Below are 20,709 nucleotides of genomic sequence, written 5' to 3'. Positions count from 1 at the left end.
GGGCACTTCCTCTTGCGCAGGAAGTTACGAGACCCAGTACCGGAGCTGCAGGCAGCGATCCATGCGTACAGGGCTGGAGGAAGCCCCAGGTATGTATAAAACATTTTGTTTTCCCCATCTTTGGTTTTCTTTAAGTATTACCTCCCCTTCCTCTCCCCCCAGATAGCTAGGTGTGTCCTCAGTATTATGTCCCTCTCCCCTAGTGTAGATAGCCAAATGTGCTCTGAGTATCAAATAGCACCCCCCCATGCAGAGATTGGCTAATGGCAATGCTGCTTGGATAAATAGCTCTTACCACTCCTGGTTCCAGTGACAAATGTGGCTACCCTGTATGCAGCACTGCAGTTAGCCCCTTACTACAGTGTGGACTGCATCCTGACTTGATGATATCATCAAACTGGGACCCGGTCTGTTCAGCACTAGGCTTGTTGTGGTACTTGACACTGGGGAGCCACAACTTTCACTGGAACTATGAGAGGTGAGAGATGCTTGCTGATTTTTGCATAAGTCCTGTGACCCAGGGTTTCTCAGTTCAGTCCTCAAGTACCCCCAACAGTGCTTGTTTCACAGATAATCACAAACATTCACAGGTGAGGTCATTAGTGTCTCAACAGAGCTCATTAACTACTTCCTTAGATTTCCACAAAACATACACTGCTGGAGGTACTTGAGGACTGAGTTGAGAAACCCTGCTGTTGCCTACAAAAGCGTAGCAGGGGCAGAAGTGGTTAAAGTAGTGTCTGCCTGTTACAGCCCTGTTAATAGAGGGATCCCTGCCCAGATGACGCTCTGAACCCTCCCAGCTCTATATAAGCTGCTGTTAGTGCTGCAGTGGAAGCGCTCAGCGGACAGCTCCTGGTGCTGAAGTCATCCACGCAGCTCTCCCCATCCGAAGCCATCTCTGCTGCAGAAGACCACAGTGGACAGCGCTTGGTGCTGAACTCAACCAGGCAGTTCTCTCAGCCCCAACCGAAGCCATCTCTTCTGCAGAGGAAGACCTCACAGTGGACAGCGCCTGGTGCTGAACTCAACTCCACCACCTCGCAAGCCAGCTCCGAACTACCCGAAGCCATCAGTGCTGAACATAGCACAACCTAACTCTCAAAGCAGGACTCTGCAGCCGACCCAAGGAAAAGCCATGATCACGGGAGCTTGCTGGAGGTGTCTACTCCTCTCTTTCTTTTTTCTAAGGGGGTCCGCACAGAATTTCCCCCAGACAAGGTTCATCTGCACCTCAGTGCCTGTAGACATGGATATGTGCACTTCCTCAATGCAGAACAGTGGTCCCACAGAGGACCTGAAGACCACCATCTTGCAGCTGCGAGAGACGGTGCTCCAGCAGAAGGAGACCATCATAAATCAGAAGGATACAATCAGGGACTTGACGGGCAAGCTGGCCAGGTGCGAGGGGCAGACCGTCCTGGAGGTGCCGTCCAACGAGCCCAAAGTTGGAGGGTCCCCTAGCGCAAGGAAGCCTGGGACCTCCAAAAACACCATGGGGGATCTGTCAAGGACCCCTACCGCTGAGACCCTGACGCAGCTAGGACAGACGCTGCAAAGTCTAAAGACGAGGTTGGAGAACTTAGAGGTGAGGTTGATGATGCTATTAGCTTCTCTTATGGGGGGCTTTTGACCCTTGATGGTAGACAGATGTGTGTAAAAGAATTCATAGCACGATCCCGTCTAATTATCTGGGTAATGAGTAGATGCTATCTGGCATGCTTGTAAATTCGGTTGACTAATTGGTTTAAAATAACTAGCTTGTTGACTGTGTTCTGCATGATCTCTTTAGCGATTTCAGCAATAATTGTCTAAATGAGCAAACTGTCTCCGACAGATTGTTCACGTCCCTGCTAATTTAATCAGTTTCATTACATAGGGACTAGTTCTTCCACAGCGACGTGTTAATAATGGCATCAACTTAGTGTATAACAACCGTAGTGCCCCGGAGCAATTATCAGGGGTTCTCAGCATGGTCAGTCACCCAACCTTAGCCAGCCGTTGTGCCTATATTCTGGTATTGGGAAGCCATAGCTTAAAACGTGGAATATATCTTATATCTTAGTTTGGATTGTGAGGACTGGCCAGCGCAGAGAGGTGATGACATACAAAGATTTTTGGAGTAAAAGGACTAAATGAGGATTTCTAATGCTGCCTTTTCAGCACTGATCACCAGAACGTTTTAGTTACACCTCGGCTGAGTTAGGATTGAAGTAAGGCAGGTCCTAATTGTATCATAGGTTGGATGTCACTTTGTACCTTGAGAGAAATGTGTTTACCTAGGTGCAACCCTGAAGGTGTCCCCAGATTTGGGGAAAGCCCAAAAGATGTCTTTAGATTTGAGGCAACCGTAAAGATGTCTGTAGATATGGGGCAACCCTAAAGATTTCAGCAGATATGGGGCAACCATAAAGATGTCAGTAAATGTGGGGCAACCCTAAAGATGTCCATAGATATGGGGCAACCCTAAAGATTTCTGCAGATATGGTGGCAACCATAAAGATGTCAGTAAATGTGGGGCATCCCTAAAGATGTCTGTAGATATGGGGCAACCCTAAAGATGTCCATAAATGTGGGGCAACCCTAAAGATGTCCATAGATATGGGGCAACCCTAAAGATGTCCATAGATATGGGGCAACCCTAAAGATTTCTGCAGATATGGGGGCAACCATAAAGATGTCAGTAAATGTGGGGCATCCCTAAAGATGTCTGTAGATATGGGGCAACCCTAAAGATGTCCATAGATGTGGGGCAACCCTAAAGATTTCTGCAGATATGGGGGCAACCATAAAGATGTCAGTAAATGTGGGGCATCCCTAAAGATATGGGGCAACCCTAAAGATGTCTGTAGATATGGGACAACTCTAAAGCAACATATGCACAAGAAGATGGAGTGGGGATCTGCGTTGACAGCGATACGACGTTCGAACGCTCCCCAATCGATCTTCCGCAACTGCGTACTGTGAGAACAAATAAGGTACGCAAATGAGACTTAAAACGATTGTAGTAATTAGAGAAGGAGTCTATGGGAATCGGAGTGATCGTCTGCAATGGGATCCATCATTTTCTCAGTCACAGGAAACATTGCTGCAAAAATTGCGTTGTGGGTTTGGGCCTTAAAGATGTTTATAGAGATGGGTCAACCCTAAATATGTCTGTAGATATAGGGCAAACCTAAAGAGGTCCATAGATATGGGCCAACCCTAAAAATGTCCATACTTAAAGGGAAATGTTAAAGATATACATAGATTAAAGGCAGTCCAAATGATGCCCCTAGATATGAGACAACCATAAAGATGGTCCATAGGTAAATGGGGCAACCCTAAAGACATGCATAGATGTCGAGCAACCTAAATGATGTCCATAGGTAAAGGGTAACCTTAAAGATTTCCATAGCTTTGTGGCAAACCTATCCATGACCATAGCTACAGAGTAGCCTTAAAGATGCCCACAGATATAGGGCAACCCTAAAGATGTACATAGATATGATATGTTATCTGATATGGACATTTGTAGAGAGATCTTGAAGTTAGAAGAACTCTTTGCCATACGACTTATCTACCTATATATCTAAGAACCAGTTGTCCAGGTGAGATTTCCCTGGCCAAGATGGGACTGCAACCAGCAGTACACATGTTTAACTCGGTTGCCCATTTGGAGGAATAACCTGGCTGTGGTATGAGTCTCCTGCCAGTGGGCACTTTCAGCAGATTGTAATTAGACTTCATTCTGCGCCCTTGAAATCGTAGGCTGAGGCTTGTATGATAGAGATGAAACCTCCCAACCAACATCCACACAGGTTGCATAAGTCAGTAAGCCTCTAATAAGTTTATCTGAGAAAGTCGATTGTTTAGCAATGTTTGTAGAAATCCACTTAACTCATGGCATGACCTGTCTTCCCCTCCCCCTCTCTGCCTCCTATTTGCAGCAATACAGCAGAGGTAACTCGTCGGTGCAGGCTAGCAGTCTGAAGGATCTGCTGCAGACCAAGATAGACGACTTGGAGAAGCAGGTCCTGTCCAGGGTCAACAATCTAGAAGAAGGGAAGATAAACGTGAAGAACGAGACTGAGCTGAGGGGCAAAATAGAGAGCGCTCTGACTTCCCTGCAACAGAGGATCACCGATTTGGAGAAAGGTGCAGATTACATGATAGGAACACCCATGTCAGTAGCTCCATCTGTCCAAGTCCCACGGACAACTCCTGGGAGATCCTTGCATGCAGCATTCCTCCCCTCCCCCCCCCCCCCCACATAACATAATGGGTCACACCTTCCTGTACAGGGAATGCACCTGATCGTTTACAGAATGTACACCCGCACTGATTGTAGCCACAGGAGAGCCCTGGAGGATGGTTGGTTACAACACCTTCTTCTGTTGCTTCTTCTTCTCCTCTGGTCTTGGGTTGAATTGTCCTTCAAGAAAGCGCAGAACTAGAGCAGTCCGTGCGATCTACACAGCTGCAATCCGGTATTTATCCAGTTTAGAAAAGCAAGATGGACAGGAGAGGAGACAGATGGAAAACTGAGTAATAAACGGGATTATAAAAAGAACACAGTTCCAATAATCTCTGGTCTCAGTCAATCTCATTTTACATCGCTGTCCCCCCTCCCCTCTCTCTGCCTCATTCCTCCTCTCCTCACAGCTCTCCCTCCCTCTCTCCTCTCTGCCTCATTCCTTCTCTCCTCACAGCGCTCTCCTCACTCTCTCCTCTCTCTGCCTCATTCCTCCTCTCCTCACAGCGCTCCACTCATTCCTCTCTCTGCCTCATGCCTCCTCTCCTCACAGCTCTCCCCTCACTCTCTCCTCTCTCTGCCTCATTCCTCCCTCTCCTCACAGCTCTCCTCTCCCTCTCTCCTCCTTATGCCTCCTCTCCTCACAGCTCTCCTCTTCCTCTCTCTGCCTCATTCCTCCCTCACCTCACAGCTCTCCCCTCACTCTCTCCTCTCTCTGCCTCATTCCTCCTCTCCTCACAGCTCTCCCCTCCCTCTCTCTGCCTCATTCCTCCTCTCCTCACAGCTCTCCCCTCACTCTCTCCTATCTGCCTCATTCCTTCTCTCCTCACAGCTCTCCCCTCACTCTCTCCTATCTGCATCATTCCTTCTCTCCCCTCACTCTCTCATTCCTCCCTCTCCTCACAGCTCTCCCCTCACTCTGCCTCATTCCTCCCTCTCCTCACAGCTCTCCCCTCACTCTGCCTCATTTCTCCCTCTCCTCACAGCTCTCCTCTCGCTCTGCCTCATTCCTCCCTCTCCTCACAGCTCTCCCCTCACTCTCTCCTCTCTCTGCCTCATTCCTCCCTCTCCTCACAGCTCTCCCCTCTCTGCATTATTCCTTCTCTCCTCTCACTTTCTCTGCCTCATTTCTCCCTCTCCTCACAGCTCTCCCCTCACTCTCTCCTCTCTGCCTCATTCCTTCTATCCTCACAGCTCTCCTCTCACTCTCTCTGCCTCATTCCTCCCTCTCCTCACAGCTCTCCCCACTCTCTCCTCTCTGCCTCATTTCATCTCTCCTCACAGCTCTCCTCCCTCTTTTACTGCACTCTCTCTCTTTAGTCTTTTTCCCCTCTTCCCTCCGTTTCAACTTTCTCTTTTTCCCTGCCCCCCACACACTTTATACCTACCCCCCCACTTTATACCTATGCCCCCCCACAGTTTACACCTATGCCTATGCTCCACCCCTTTCCCCACACAAACACACTCTATACCTGTGTCCCCCCCCCCCCCCCCCCAATTTTCCTCAGTCCTCTCTCTTTTGCTCTTTTCTTCCTCTCATCTCCTTCACCTCCAATTCCCTTCTCTTCTCCTCTTATCTCCTTACCTCTCCTTCTCTTCGCTTTTCTCACCCCCTCTCCTCCACGTCCTCTCCTACCCTCTTTTCTCTTCTCTTCCCCTCTCTTTCATTTTTTCCTCTTCTCTCGTTCTTCTCACCTCACCTCGACTCTCCTCCTACCCCCTCCTTTCCTCCCCTCCTCTCCTTCTGCTCCCCCTCTTCTCTTTTCCCCACTTCTCCTCTTCATCCCTTCTTCCTTCTCCTCTCTGCTACTCCAGAAACGCCTCTTTTTCCTTTCCTCTCCCTTTTTTCCTCCAGTAACTCCTCTCTTCTCCTTCCCTCTCCTCCAGTAAATCCTCTCTAGTCTTCACCTCTCCTTCCATCTCTTCTACTCCAGTAACTCCTCCTCTACCTTTTATCCTCCAGTGACTCCTCTCTTCTCCACTCCTCCCTTCTCCTCCAGTAACTCCTCTCTTCTCCTTCCCTCTCAAGTAAATCCTCTCTTCACCTCTCCTTCCCTCTCTTCTACTCCAGTAACTTCTCTCCCTGTATCTCTTTTCCTCCAGTGACTCCTCTCTTCTCCTCTCCTTCCATCTCTCCTTCTCTAGTTACTCCTCTCTTCTCCTCCAGTAACTCCTCTCTTCTCCTCTCCTCTCTCCAGTAACTCCTCTATTGTCCTCTCCTTCCATTCCTTCTCCTCCAGTAACTCCTCTCCCTTCTCCTCCAGTATCTCCTCTATTCTCCTCCACTTCCTTCTGCTTCAAAAACTCATCTCTTCTCCTCCAGTAACTCCTCGATTGTCCTCTCCTTCCCTTCCTTCTCCTCCTCTCCCTTCTCCTCCAGTATCTCCTCTATTCTCCTTCCCTTCCTTCTGCTTCAAAAACTCCTCTCTTCCCCTCCAGTAACTCCTTTTCCTCCTCTCCTTTTCTCTCTTCTCCTCCAGCAAATCCCCTTCTCTTTCCCTTCTCCTCTTGGTCCCCTTTAATCTCCCCCATTCCCTTATTTCTCTCCTTCCTTCTCTCCTCTCCCTTTTCTCTCCCTCCTGTCTTTTCTTTTTTCTCTCTCCTTGTGCCATTGTGTCTTTACACCTATCTCCCCCCCTTTCCATTGAGAAAGTGCTGCAATTCCCTAATAGGCTTGCAGGTCCGGCCCATGTACTGCAGTTACATAACATGCTGATCCTGGGAGGGATTACTGTGTGCTCTTAGCCTTGGCACACACACATTACTGCTACCTGTATAGAGCTGCAGAGAGTACATTGACATTGCAGGCAGCTGTGGGCTCCGAACAAAGAAGAAGCCCTCTCAGCATTTTCCTTTATTTTCTATGGAGCTGGCTCCACTGTAGCTGCCTGCCACGTTATGCTACCAGAATAATGATTAGTGTTGGCAGTTTGTGGGTTTACAGCGTTGTAAAATAATAAGCAACCTAGCCAATGCTTTTTTTCTCCTGGCAGTATATTCTGTGTAAAATGCAACCTGTCCTTGTTTGAGGCTGGGGCATTGGCGCCCCCTAGTGACGACCAAAGTTTACTACAATCATTGGGAAGAAAGTGTTCAATAAAGGTGATGTCATCGTACTGGATTGAAGCGATCACTGATATAGTACAGGCTTGGAATGGAATTTCTGTAAAGAGGTTATTATTATAGAAGGGTGAGAACTTTGATGTGTAAACTAAGTAGAATTGCCCTATTCCATAAAACGACTACAATTACAGCTTGTACAGATCTGCTACCTTCCATAGAGTACTCACCTCACGAGGTAGGAATATGGATCCCAGCGGCGCCCCACGACAATGAACATTCCCTGATCCATTCCTTTGCTGGCCGGTATATGTGACGTCACACACCGGCACGCGACGGACACGGACGAGAGTCGAAGATACCAACCACAATCGCCATCACCGCCGCACGTTGGGAACTGCTTTCATTGGCTCCTGACCCTGCCTATCAATGTAAGCCAATGGGAACCGCTTGCATTGATAGACAGGGTAAGGAGCTCCTGAACTGCTCACAGAGCAAATGAGCTGCGGTGGGGAGACAACGGCGAGATCGTCGGGAGCGATGAAAGTGGCAAGAACGTGCGGCGTCGGTGGATTGAAATCTACGCCCTGGCAGCCATCAAAATAGGGTGTTGATTTCAATCATCAAGGTCCTTAAGTAGTTAAGCGATTGCGGTACTATGCGTGGGAGTCATCAGGAATCTTAAGGCCCGTACCAACTACACGATTTTTCCGATGACCAGCAGTTTTTTGAGCTGCGAGCGAATGTTTCCATGAAAGGCGCGCAATTACACAAACGATGTTTGGTGATGTGCGACAACGACTGTCATGGTAGATCAGATCTTTAAGATCCCTATTGGCTTCTGGAATTGAATGAACTCTTGTTCGGGCATATCATGGGCCATCACATACACCTGCTGGCAGGGCAATGGAAATAAGAAATGGGGAGTGAGCCAGATAACTAGAGATTAAAGGGATACTTATGTCAAAATTAAAAAATGACTTTTACTCACCTGGGGCATCCCTCAGCCCCCTGAAGCTGGATGGTGCCCTCGCAGCCCCGCTCCGATCGCCCTGTCCCCGCCGGCGGCTACTTCCGGGTTCGGCGACAGCCGCCGACAGGCTGGGAACGCGAGTGATTTTCCGCGTTCCCAGCTGCTATATCACCCTCTATGCTGCTATAGCGTATATGTTATATGCTATAGCAGCATAGAGGGTGATATAGCGGCTGGGAACGCGGAAAATCACTCGCGTTCCCAGCCTGTCGGCAGCTGTCGCCAAACCCGGAAGTAGCCGCCGGCGGGGACAGGACGATCGGAGCAGGGCTGCGAGGGCACCATCCAGCTTCAGGGGGCTGAGGGATGCCCCAGGTGAGTAAAAGTCATTTTTTTATTTTGACTTAAGTATCCCTTTAAAGGGACACTTAAGTCAAACAAAAAAAAAAATGAGCTTTACTCACCTAGGGCTTTCAATAGCCCCCTGCAGCTGTCCGGTGCCCTCGCCGTCTTCCTCCAATCCTCCTGGCCTCACCGGCAGCCACTTCCTGTTTCGGTGACAGGAGCTGACAGGCTGGGGACATGAGTGATTCTTCGCGTTCCTGGCCACAATAGCGCCATCTATGCTGCTATAGCATATATCATATACCATATAGCAGCATAGAGGGTGCTAATGTGTCTGGGAACGCGAAGAATCACTCGCGTCCCCAGCCTGTCAGCTCCTGTCACCGAAACAGGAAGTGGCTGCCGGTGGGGCCAGGAGGATCGGAGGGAGACGGCGAGGGCACCGGACAGCTGCAGGGGGCTATTGGAAGCCCTAGGTGAGTAAAACTCATTTTTTTTGTTTGACTTAAGTGTCCCTTAAAGCTGTTGGGGACCCTGGGGCGCCTCTTAGTCTAATAGCAATTAGTGTGTTACGGCTGAGGAGGGAGGGATGGAAGGCGCACTTTGGTGTCGCAGCCTTGGGTGCTGGAGGACCTTGTCCCGGCTCTGACACTTACATCTCCACTTCGGGCATTGTTCTTTTAAGCCACTCGATTTCAGAGATGCATTTTTTTTGTACTTGCAATACTGTGTCTTAAAAAGGATCAGAGATGAAAAACTAACTATAACAACTAACTTGTCTATATATCTTATCTAAAGTTTAGATAGTTTACACAGCATATCTAGCTGCAAACAGCTTTAATAGAATATGATTATTTAATCCTGTGATACGACAGCAGCCATGTTGTTTGTAAACATTACACAGAGGCAGGCTTATCTACATCTTGAGAGAAAAACCTAACCCCCCCCCCCTCCTCCCCTCTGCCTCTGAAATCTCTGGCTAGTAATACCGCCCCTCCTTCTGCCCAGACTGAGCTCCCATGAGCCCTTGCTACTGTCTGAAAGTGCCTTGGCTCTCCGAAAACCTGTGGGCGTGGCTTGTTTAGTTTATGGGGTATTAGAGTATTAAAACAAAAAAGTATTTGGCTTGAGGAATGCCCTATAAACAATAGGAAAGGAACACAATTATGCAATGTGTAAAAGTTCATCTCGGATCCACTTTGAGTGAGGGCCCAAAATGACTCTTCTTAGGGTTCCATCTATTCTAGAAGCATGTGCATTGACATCCAAAGTGTTCCAAGGATCCATCGATTCCAGGCTGAATAGGATACATTGGAAACCCACAGTTGACCAGTGACAATCAGGGATTCTAGATCCCACCTCTACCATGAGATATTAGTGGCAATAGAGCCAACTATTTCTACCATGGAGCAAGGTGGCACATTCATTTCAAGTCATGTTCTTTATGGACTACATGATGAGATATTGAGGCTGACTTATCAAGACAGATACAAGTAATGTAAGAGAAGGAGCGGAGCGATTGCCCAGAGCAAAGAATTAGAATATTTCTGTCTTCCAACTTCGTTGCTTTGGAGAACTTATCTGATTTTCCTCCTGTTTTCCTTATGTCTATCTTGACAAATGAAGAAAAAAAGGGATCCGCACTTGTCCAATTGTAGTAATCGGACTTTATTTAGGACATATCCCATACGAACACCATACATGTGTATAATTTTTCTCTGTATACTCTCTCTCTCTCTGTAACTGGGTGATTGTGCTGGTGGTATCTGATTTATTGTTCATTTTGGGGATAGAGCTATAGGTTTCAGTGGGTATGTCAGGCTATATTGTCCCTGCTGGTAGTTAGTTATGCGGATTATGTTTATATAGTTTCTAGCGCCTGCATCATCCTTTGCGTATTTCCTGAGCACAATGGCCTGGATCTTGTTTGCCTTTGTTTTTAATTTTCCAACATTCTAATGACAAATTACCTATTGTGGCATTGTGTTTAAAACAGTTTGTTTTTAATGTGGTGTGTATCTTGTGTGGGCAGGGGAACCATCTCATCACCGCCTGGGGGCGGAACATTTGAGGGATGTTTCCCCCGCCTCTTCCTGTAGATGTGCATATAGTTGGAGTTTTCACCTTTTATTGGTTAGCTATGAGTAAGGACCACATTGGTCCGAATTATGTCAGCTACTTTGATGCTGGTGTTCGTATGGGATAAGTCCTAAATAAAGTCTGATTATTACGATTGGATAAGTGCGGATGCCTTTTTTCTTCGTTGGCTGTTGATGGTACTGAGTATCCTGGTTCCAGCACTGTCCTCGTGAGGGGGTTGAGCGGTGTGCCATATACTTCTCTATTTTGACAAATCATTCATGTTCTTATTTAATTTCATGAGCTCTCTTGAGAGACAAGGACTAAATTATCAACTTCAAATCTTCCCTTGACACAATCTGATTAGCTGAATGAGGCAAGTGTCCTAAAAGGGTTACGTAGTTATTTGGGTTGAAAAAAGACATACGTCTATCGAGTTCTACCAGAAAATAAAGTACAACACCAGCCTGAACCCTCACATATCCCTGTTGATCCAGAGGAAGGCGAAAAAACCCTTACAAGGCATAGTCCAATTAGCCCCAAAAGGGAAAAAATTCCTTCCCGACTCCAGATGGCAATCAGATAAAATGCCTGGATCAATATCACTGGGCATTACCTAGTAATTATAGCCATGGATGTCTTTCAATGCAAGGAAAGCATCTAAGCCTCCTTCAAACGCAGATATAGAATTTGCCATAACTACTTCCTGTGGCAATGCATTTCACATTTTAATCACTCTTACTGTAAAGAACCCTTTCCTAAATAAATGGCTAAAACGTTTGTCCTCCATGAGCAGATCATGTCCCCTAGGGACAAGGGTGCCAACTTAAAGAAAATCTGTAATGAAAAAAACTCCCCTGGGGGTACTCACCTCGGGTGGGGGGAAGCCTCTGGATCCTAATGAGGCTTCCCCAGTCCTCCTCGGTCCCACGGCGGCAGCGAAAATCCTCCCAGAGCGGCTGTGATGTAAATAATTATCTCTTGGCTCCAGCGCCGGTGCAGTATCCACTCTTCCCACGGAGATAGGCGAAAATAGCAGATCTCCGTCGGGCCGCTCTACTGCGCCGGTGCAAGTCTCCTGTGCCTGCGCAGTAGAGTGGACCCGACGGAGATCGGCCATTTCCGCCTATCTCCGTCAGAAGAGCTGCAACAGCTCCCCCGCTGGAGCCAGAAAAGGTAAATATTGCACAACGCGACAAATTGTCGCCTGTGCGTTCCGGGGGCTGCAGCGAGACTGCCGTGGGACACAGGAGGACGGGGGAAGCCTCAATAGGGTTCAGTGGCTTCCCCCTACTGAGGTGAGTACCCCCCAGGGGAACTTTTTTCAGTACAGGGTTTTTTTTAAAGGTTGCCATGGTTACTCTGGAATTTGAGACATTTGATTGAGTTAAACATTGTGAATTTTGCCTTAGTTAGGATTGCTTCTTAGTTTGGGGCTCCTGTTTGGATTAATCGTGCTTTCTTTTTCCTTTTCCGTTGTTCAGGTCAGAAGGAAAGCAGACCAGCAGACAAATTTCAGCTCACCTTCCCTCTGAGGACCAACTACATGTACGCTAAAGTGAAAAAGAGCCTTCCGGAAATGTATGCCTTCACCGTCTGCATGTGGCTGAAATCCAATGCCTCACCAGGCGTGGGAACGCCATTCTCTTACGCTGTGCCAGGCCAAGCCAACGAACTTGTCCTAATCGAGTGGGGCAACAATCCAATGGAAATACTAATCAACGACAAGGTAATGTAGCTATTATTGATGCATAGAACTTAGAGCTCAACCAATTTGAAATGTTGGGAATTATAACCAACTCTCTCCTTGGCCCATATGCAATTTACTTTTTCGCCTAAGTTTTCTCCTTGGAGATGATTTTTCATCTTCTGTTTAAAATAACTTTTTAGCACTCTGCAATTGAAACAGTACTGAACAGTAGGTAAAAATAATGTCAAAATATTGCTTAAGATGCATTTTATTGATAAGGTGCAGGGCCGGCCCGCTCATGAGGCGGGGTGAAACATTTGCCTCAGGCGGCAGATCTGGGGGGCGGCCCCCCGCCTGTCTTGGATGCTGGGGGCCGCCCGCCCAGCTGGAGGTGTAGCTGGCAGAAAGGGGGTATTGGGCCTAGCGGTGGGGAGGGCTCTCGCCTGGGTCCCCCGATCTGCGCTGCTCCTCCAGCGTTAAATCAGCGTGCATATCATTAAGAGGCAACGGGCGGAGGAATCACTCACCTCTTCCGCGTTCCATCGTGTGCGCCACTGACGTCACTTCCGGCAACGCCGCCCACTGTATTGTAAGTGGACGGCCTTGCAGGAAGTGACGTCAGTGGAACACACGATGGAACGCGGAAGAGGTGAGTGATTCCTCCGCCCGTTGCCTCTTAATGATATGCACGCTGGTTTAACGCTGGAGGAGAATGGCGCAGATTGGGGGACCCAGGCGAGGGAGAGGGGGTCCGTCCCCCCTCCCCACCGCTAGGCCAATACCCCCTTTCTGCCCACTACCCCTCCAGCTCGGCCCCCCCCTCACGGCTAGGGGGGCCGGCGATTTTTTCTAATTTTGCCTCAGGCGACAAAAAGTCTAGGGCCGGCCCTGATAAGGTGTGAATATATCACTTAGGGCCTGGAGAAAATGTAGGAGAAATATTGAACTGAATAAGGGCCTAGATCTCTGAAAGCTTGTATCAATTTTTTTTTTTGCCTAGAGGGGAGGAGTAGATAGTTTTAGTAGGCAGCTTCAAGGAAGCCATCAGGTGGGGGGGGGGGGGCAACAACTGACACTGCAGTGAGGGGCCCAGGGCCCCAAAGTGCTGGAAGGGCCGCATGTGCTGGCTGCGGGCCTGTGGCTGGCTAACCAGCACACCACATTCCAGCACTGAGAGAAGAGTGACATCAGCGCTTGCACATGGGAAGCAGATGAGTGAGCCCACTACAGCAGACTTTCTATACTGGGGCACCACCTATATCTGGCTACAGGCTGCCTATACTCGGCCACCACCTATACCTGCCTACCTATACTGGGGGGCTTGAACCACCTATATTTAACTACCTATACTGAGGCACCACCTATACCTGGCTACCTATACCGGGGCACCACCTATACCTGGCTACCTATACCGGGGCACCACCTATAGTTGAATACCTAAACTGGGGACACCTGTATCTTGCTGGCCTATACTGGGGCACCATCTATAGTTGGCTACTTATACTGGGGGCACCTATACCTGGCTAGGGCTGGGGGACAAGCTGAGACAGAAGGGGACAAGAGGTAACACGGGGATAAAAGAGGCACAGAGGGAAAAGAGATGAGACGGGAACATGAGGTCACACAGAGGGACACAAAAGATGCACAAACTGAGGTGAGACAAAGGGGGATAAAAGAGGCACAGGACATGGGGTGGGGTGTCTAGTGGGTGGGCACAGCAACCAATGGGTGAGCCCAGGCCTGATCATGTGTGAGAGGCCTCAAAATTTCTGATGGCGGCCCTGGGCATTCTTTTTGTATTGCTCTTTATCATGTTGGGCCATATGCAATTCTTTTTTTCACCTGAGTTTTCACAACTTGTAAATAAAATACCTTTTAAACCCCCAGCAAGCAACCAAATACTCAAAATAATTTTGACAGTACTTTTTCACCTACTTTTTGGTACTTTTTCCATTGGAAAGAGCTAAAAAGTGTTTTGAAAATTATCTCCCAGGAGAGAACTCAGGAGAAAAAGTGAATTGCATACGGCCGTTGTGTCTTAAAGGACAACTGAAGAAGAAAAAGACCTTGTAGTTTTTGAGAATACAAAGAAAAATGGTTTTTAAACTGTCATTTTTCTGAGTTTTAAAACCATTTTGCTTTGTATTTTTAAAATCGATTTTCTCAAAAACTACAATGTCTTTTTGAAAGAAAATTTGAGAATTTTTTTGACTTGTACCCATTATTCACCTTAACTTCTGCAGCAATTTTGGTAGCAATAGCATGTATGGGGTCTTTGCTATTCACTGCCAAAGTCGGCATAAAATTATGCGTAAATTACGTGTAAATTGATGCGTAATTACGAATGATTAGTCAATTGAATTTACACATCGTAATTACGTATAGGCATAATTGTGAAAATGTACGCGTAATTTTGTGTAATCGTAATTAGCTGATTACGATCCTCACTACATCACACGCTCCCCACGTGCTATAACGCTAGCAGCCATGTGGGGGCGCAAATGCGGACGTATAATGAGAACAGTCAGTGCGGAGAACATTCAGGTAAAGGGGTGATGCGAAATATAAAACATTAAGGGGTACAACGGCCGGGGGCAGTGTGGCAACAAGGCCAATACCCAAAAGATTTCATGCTGAAATCGATTGGGAATTAGCTTGCGGTTTATGGCGGCCAACAGATCTCAGGCCAACGGATTCAGATTCGATCAGAGAGAGAGATCTGTCTCTTGGTCGATCAGCTGCAAAAATTGCTAGATGTATGGCCTAGCCACCTTTAGACTTAATGCACGTTATTCTGCTGAACTCAGTTTAGTACATGCACCCTAATAATAGACTTTAAAACATACTTGAGTATAAACTAGGAATGTAAACTTGTCAAGACCTTTTTATATGAAGTGGAGATCTTGTTTTGATAATTCGATTTGCAATTTTTTAAGTATGGCAATAAGAAAATACAAAAGGCCAATAACTCAGAGTGTGAGTGTGTAGGGGAAGGAGGGAGTGGGTACTGTGGGAGTGTCAGCTGAAACCACTCCTCCCTACTGACTCAGAGCCAATCAAGAATCAGAGATTCAATCTGACTTGGAGGAGGGAGTGTCCTGAAAGCTGAAAGCTGGTTACGTAAAAATTAGGAGTTTTATTATGCAAAGTTTGCATTTTTTTTTAAAGCAAAACTTATTTATAATTCATCAATTATTAAAAAAAGTCCCTAAACTTGGAATTTAAGTGACACAGAAATTCTAGTTGGGACTTTAGCAACAATATATATTTATTAGGTGACAAATATTCCTAAGGGTACATACTCACAAATATAATTGTGATTGGCCGATCACTGACCATTTTTACTAACTCTATGTAGTTATAGGGCCAACAAATTTTTAATACTTTAATCAGATTGTGTACGTAAGCTCTCATACTACATGAAGGTGGTCAATCATAATTGAAAGTATTTACAAAGCTTTAAGGCAAAGTAAAATCAAATGGCCGCGCTCAAAGTTCACAACCTGAAGGGAATACAAAAATCAATGTCACCATCCACATAGGTCCTCTAGCTCCACTTAGGGATCAGGAAGTCAGGATACAGGACACTCCAGGAAACTGTATAAAATCCTCCAATCCAAACCATCACATTATACATGTAAAAGACAAAACATTGAAGGGATCATAGCGCGATCAGCTTAAATAGCAATCCCCTCCACCTTCCTAGTGACACAATCCACCTCCACCGTGCTTCTCTCCGTGACGGGACACACTCCCCCAATGTGCCCGCACTCACCTAGCTGGCCTCCAATCTCTCCGGAGGTAGGATTCTATCGCATATGGGGGGCGCACAGATTCGTGTTGATTCGTTAGTCACTATAACTGAAAAAACCTCATATAGCGTAAAACCATTTATTATATGATTAAAAGAACTGGAAATGCACTCACAGACGTCAGAGGTTTAAACGATTTGTGTCGCTTAATTAAGTATTTTAATTGAACAAAAAACATAACCACGAAAAAAGTCCTTTAATATTCTTAATTAACCATTAATACTTACCTGTCCCTTTAAATAAATGATCCCTCGCAATATCCTCGGAAATGTTCTATCAGTTACAATGTAACAAAGTTATTACAATGTAACAACTTTGTTACATTGTAACTACGCCGCACCCGACGCCACTCGCCACTCAGCCGCCGCACGGACCCGACAGAGCTCTGAGCTATATAGCTCAGAGCTCTCTAAGCATCTTTGTATTTGGGCTCCAAGGAGCCCCATTGGTCCTTAGCAGACCAATGGGGTTCCTTCTGATTTGAAGGAACCCCATTGGTCTGCTAAGGACCAATGGGGCTCCTTGGAGCCCAAATTCAAAGATGCTTAGAGAGCTCTGAGCTATATAGCTCAGAGCTCTGTCGGGTCCGGACTCCGTGCAGGACGCTAAGTCCCCGCCGGCTCCGCTGCCCTCCCTGCCTCTCCCACATGTCACCCACATGTCACCCACATGTGGGTGACATGTGGGTGACAGATGTGGGCGGGGTGGACAGCGGGAGCTGCGGGGACTTAGCATCCTGCACGGACGCGTATGCGGCGGCTGAGCGGCGAGTGACGTCGGGTGCGGCGTAGTTAGAATGTAACAAAGTTGTTACATTGTAATAACTTTGTTACATTGTAACTGATGCAATATCCTCGGAAATGTTCTGAGGGATCATTTATTTAAAGGGACAGGTAAGTATTAATGGTTAATTAAGAATATTAAAGGACTTTTTTCGTGGTTATGTTTTTTGTTCAATTAAAATACTTTTTCTAAGTGTTTGTGTGTTTATTTACTTTTAACTCTTAAAGGAAATGGGTAAGGGGTACAAGTACCTCTATATTCATTTCTCCTGGGAGGGGGGGTGGGCATCTGGGGGACCCCTTTTTAAAGGGGACTCCCAGATTCCACCATGAACCCCCCCCAGGAAATCGCGGCCTCCACCTCCACCGCCCATCGGAGGTGGAGAAGATCCCCTTGTCCTTGGATTGGACAAGGGCTCGGAGGGGGAGGGGAAAGCTTGGCTGCCCCTCCCCTTCCGAGACCCCCCAATCCATGGACCATGCGGGCTGGTATAGTCAGGGTGCGGAGCCCCACGCGGCCGGTGCTCCGCATTCTGGCTATCCCAGCCTGCATGGGGGACAAGGGGTTAAAGAGGTCTAGGAGGGGGGACCCCACGTCGTTTTTTTTTAATATTTCCCACACTCAGAACGAAGTAAGTAAAACTCTTCCCACTTGGGGAAATCTATGAAAATAATACACTATTGTTACCTGTGCAAAAAAAACTGACATTTTCCACATTTAAAAGACATTTTTGCCCTTGAAACGTAAAAAAAACGATTTTCTCAAAAACTATAAGGTCTTTTTGAAAAAAATGTTTTCCTCTTATTCCCACTGATCCCCTTAATATACCCTAGGAATTTGGTGTTCCTAAACTTTAAGCAGGCTTTGCTATTAACCGTTAAAGTCAGCGGGTTTGTAAATGTATACATTTTTACTTTGAAACTTTAACATCGATTTTCTCAAAAACTATAAGGTCTTTTTGAAAAAATTTTTTTTTCCTCTTATTCCTCCTGATCTCCTTAATATATTCTCCAAATTTGAGGCTCTTAGCATTTAAGGGGGCTTTGCTATTAACCCTTAAAGTCGGCGGCTACCTAACATTGATCCATGCGTCAACTTTTCCGCTTGGGAGCATGGCCATACGCATTAATTTCGTAATACCCACTGTAATGCGAAAATTACGCGAAAATTACGCTTACGCGAAATTTTCGCGAAATCCTTCTTCATTACGATTATGTACTTACGGCCATAATCGTAATTACACTAATTACGTGAAATTTCGCGAAATCGTAATTACGTCATTACGCTCATCTCTACATGTGGCATATCACAGACTGAACTGTCCTCTCCTAATTAAGATTTACTGTGAGCGATCACCCATGACGTTGTTTAATGACAATTTTATTTCTTTTAGGTGGCAAAGTTGCCCTTTGTAATCAATGACGGTAAATGGCATCACATTTGCGTTGCGTGGACAACAAGGGATGGTGTATGGGAAGCCTACCAGGATGGTGTACTTCGAGGAAATGGAGAAAATCTGGCACCGTATCACCCAATTAAACACCAAGGGGTGCTGGTACTGGGCCAAGAGCAGGTAAATGCATTATTAAATATTATAACAGTCTAGGTTTCATTTTACTGCAATTATTATTATTTTTGCCACTAGGGGTGCAGTTCTGTTTTTGGAGTATATACTGTATTTTTTGGACTATAAGAATCACCTTTTCTCCCCCAAAAGTTGGGGAAAAAAATCACAGCGTCTTATAGTCCCAATGCAGGGAGTTCCTGACTTCTGAACGTCTGCCAATATGAACCTCCAACCTGCCGCAATGTCAGGGACTCCATGTACTGTGTCCATGCAGAGAAGGCCACAGGGGGACACAAAGGGGAATAGAGGAGGACACAAGGAGGACAGAGGCAGACACATGGAGGACACAGGAGAACACAAGGGGGACAGAGGAGGACACAGGGAGACAAGAGGTACAAAGGGGCATGAGGTACAAAGGAGGCATAATCCACAAGATGCCCCGTCACCATGGATGCACCAGGTTTAGTATATACATTTTCCCCCTGGTTTTTGTCCTCTAAACCTAGGTGTGTCTTATAGTCAGGAGCGTCTTATAGTCCGAAAAATATGGTAAGCTACTTTCATGGCCAATTGATAATATCTCTTTCAGCTGGGATTTATGCTATCCATTCAGTATAACAATAAAACAAAAGTTACTGTTTAGCACAAAGGGGGCAAGAGGCACCCAGAAGTAGAAAAAAAACTGTTAAAAGTTAAAAAGAGCGAAAAATAGTAAAATAGAGGTGGCTTACAGGGGTGTAACTAGACTTAATAGAGCCCCCCGCAAATTGATAGCGTGGGGCCCCCTTGGTACCGGAACCCCATGCGGGTCACGTGATCGGGGGCCGGCGAATCGCAGCAGAGAGGGTTTTGCTGTGAAGCAGTGCCTGGAAGCAGGAAAAAAATTACACATTTCTGCACACAGTTTTTGTGAGCGAACAGGGAGGGGTTTTGAAAGCACCGGCGCTACCATAGAGGCAAAGACAATCGCCCCAGGGCCCCAGAGCCTGTAGGGGCCACAAGGTGTCTCCCTTCCAACTAAACTGTTACTCCCTGGGGCCCCTGCAGAGTCTTTGGCAGAGCAGCGTCTCACCTGTGCTGGCGAGCAGGTGAGACGCTACACTCCAAATTCTGCCCTAGGGCCCCACTGTTACTAGAACCGTCTCTGGTTTTTGACAATTGGCAGCACTTGGGGTGGTTGGGAGAGGGAGGGGCCCCCAAAGCCTCTGGGCCCCCGTGCAATGGCAGGGCTCCCGGCCCCGGGGTGATTGCTACGCCCATAAATTTTAATAAGCCCAGGCACCACTTTTCGTGGATCCGCGCACCACTTCATCAGGCCAAATAAAGTGCCAGAGTTGTATCAGAGCCAGCTACGAAGCAGTGCTAATATATTAAAGCAGTAGGATCAGCCATACTATGCCAGGGAAATAAACACATATATAAGTAGATAAATACTTGATCTACTTACATAACACATGTATTGTACTGTCCATGTTTTGATTTCAGTGAAGTTTATATAGTAAATGAAGAGAATTCTGTTCCTGGTGGGAACCATGTCTTTTGTCCGCAGTTTAGACTAAATCCTGATGTCATTTCTGCCCTTTACTTTTTTTCTTTTCTCCTCCAATCGCTCAGTCACCTCAGCCTTGCTTGTAAACACAAGTGAGCAGGGCATCGTGTTTCAGCTAGGCAGGTAAATAAAAGGAAGAGGAGCAATACATTATAGATAAAAAGAACCGGAGCAGTGCTTTTCAGCGCTGCGAGATTTGGTCGCAGCCGGCGCCACCATAGACTATAAAGGGAATCACATCCACAATGGCTCTCAGTGAGTAACATCGGCTCCGCCTTCTGAAGTTGGTTAAAAAAACACAATAATTCGGCCTCCAGCAATCGCTGGAAGCCGAATTATTTTATTCCCCCACTATCCATGGCGGCCTGGAGGGGGAATAGTAATTAACACAGCCCAGACTTGTGCAGAAGTAGGATCAGCCATATACTGGCTGTATCCTGCGCTCAAGTCTACCGGCGCCAATTTCAAATGTATGCAAAAAGAACGCCCAGCATGCAACTGTTTGGCAATGACTACTAAAGGGCCAGTGCTCCTTAAAGAGGAACTCCAGTGAAAATAATGTAATAAAAAAGTGCTTCACTTTTACAATAATTATGTATAAATGATTTAGTCAGTGT

General features: G+C 46.7%; 1 protein-coding gene across 1 annotated transcript in view; it reads left to right on the top strand.

Annotated features, from left to right (window-relative positions):
* The first annotated feature begins 850 nt into the window (after positions 1-850).
* NPTX1 (neuronal pentraxin 1) overlaps positions 851-20,709 on the top strand; it is a 33,792-nt gene continuing 13,933 nt past the window's right edge. The window contains exons 1-4 of the mRNA XM_068264065.1: positions 851-1,588; positions 3,930-4,137; positions 12,176-12,420; positions 18,370-18,549. Coding sequence (XP_068120166.1) covers positions 1,139-1,588; positions 3,930-4,137; positions 12,176-12,420; positions 18,370-18,549 — 1,083 coding nt within the window. The 5' untranslated portion in view covers positions 851-1,138. The remainder of the gene's footprint in view (positions 1,589-3,929; positions 4,138-12,175; positions 12,421-18,369; positions 18,550-20,709) is intronic.

The sequence above is a fragment of the Hyperolius riggenbachi genome, chromosome 12 (assembly GCF_040937935.1).
Source record: "Hyperolius riggenbachi isolate aHypRig1 chromosome 12, aHypRig1.pri, whole genome shotgun sequence".
NCBI classification, from domain to species: domain Eukaryota; kingdom Metazoa; phylum Chordata; class Amphibia; order Anura; family Hyperoliidae; genus Hyperolius; species Hyperolius riggenbachi.
The sequence above is the reverse complement of the archived record's forward strand: the minus strand, read 5'-3'. Positions and strand labels throughout refer to the sequence as shown.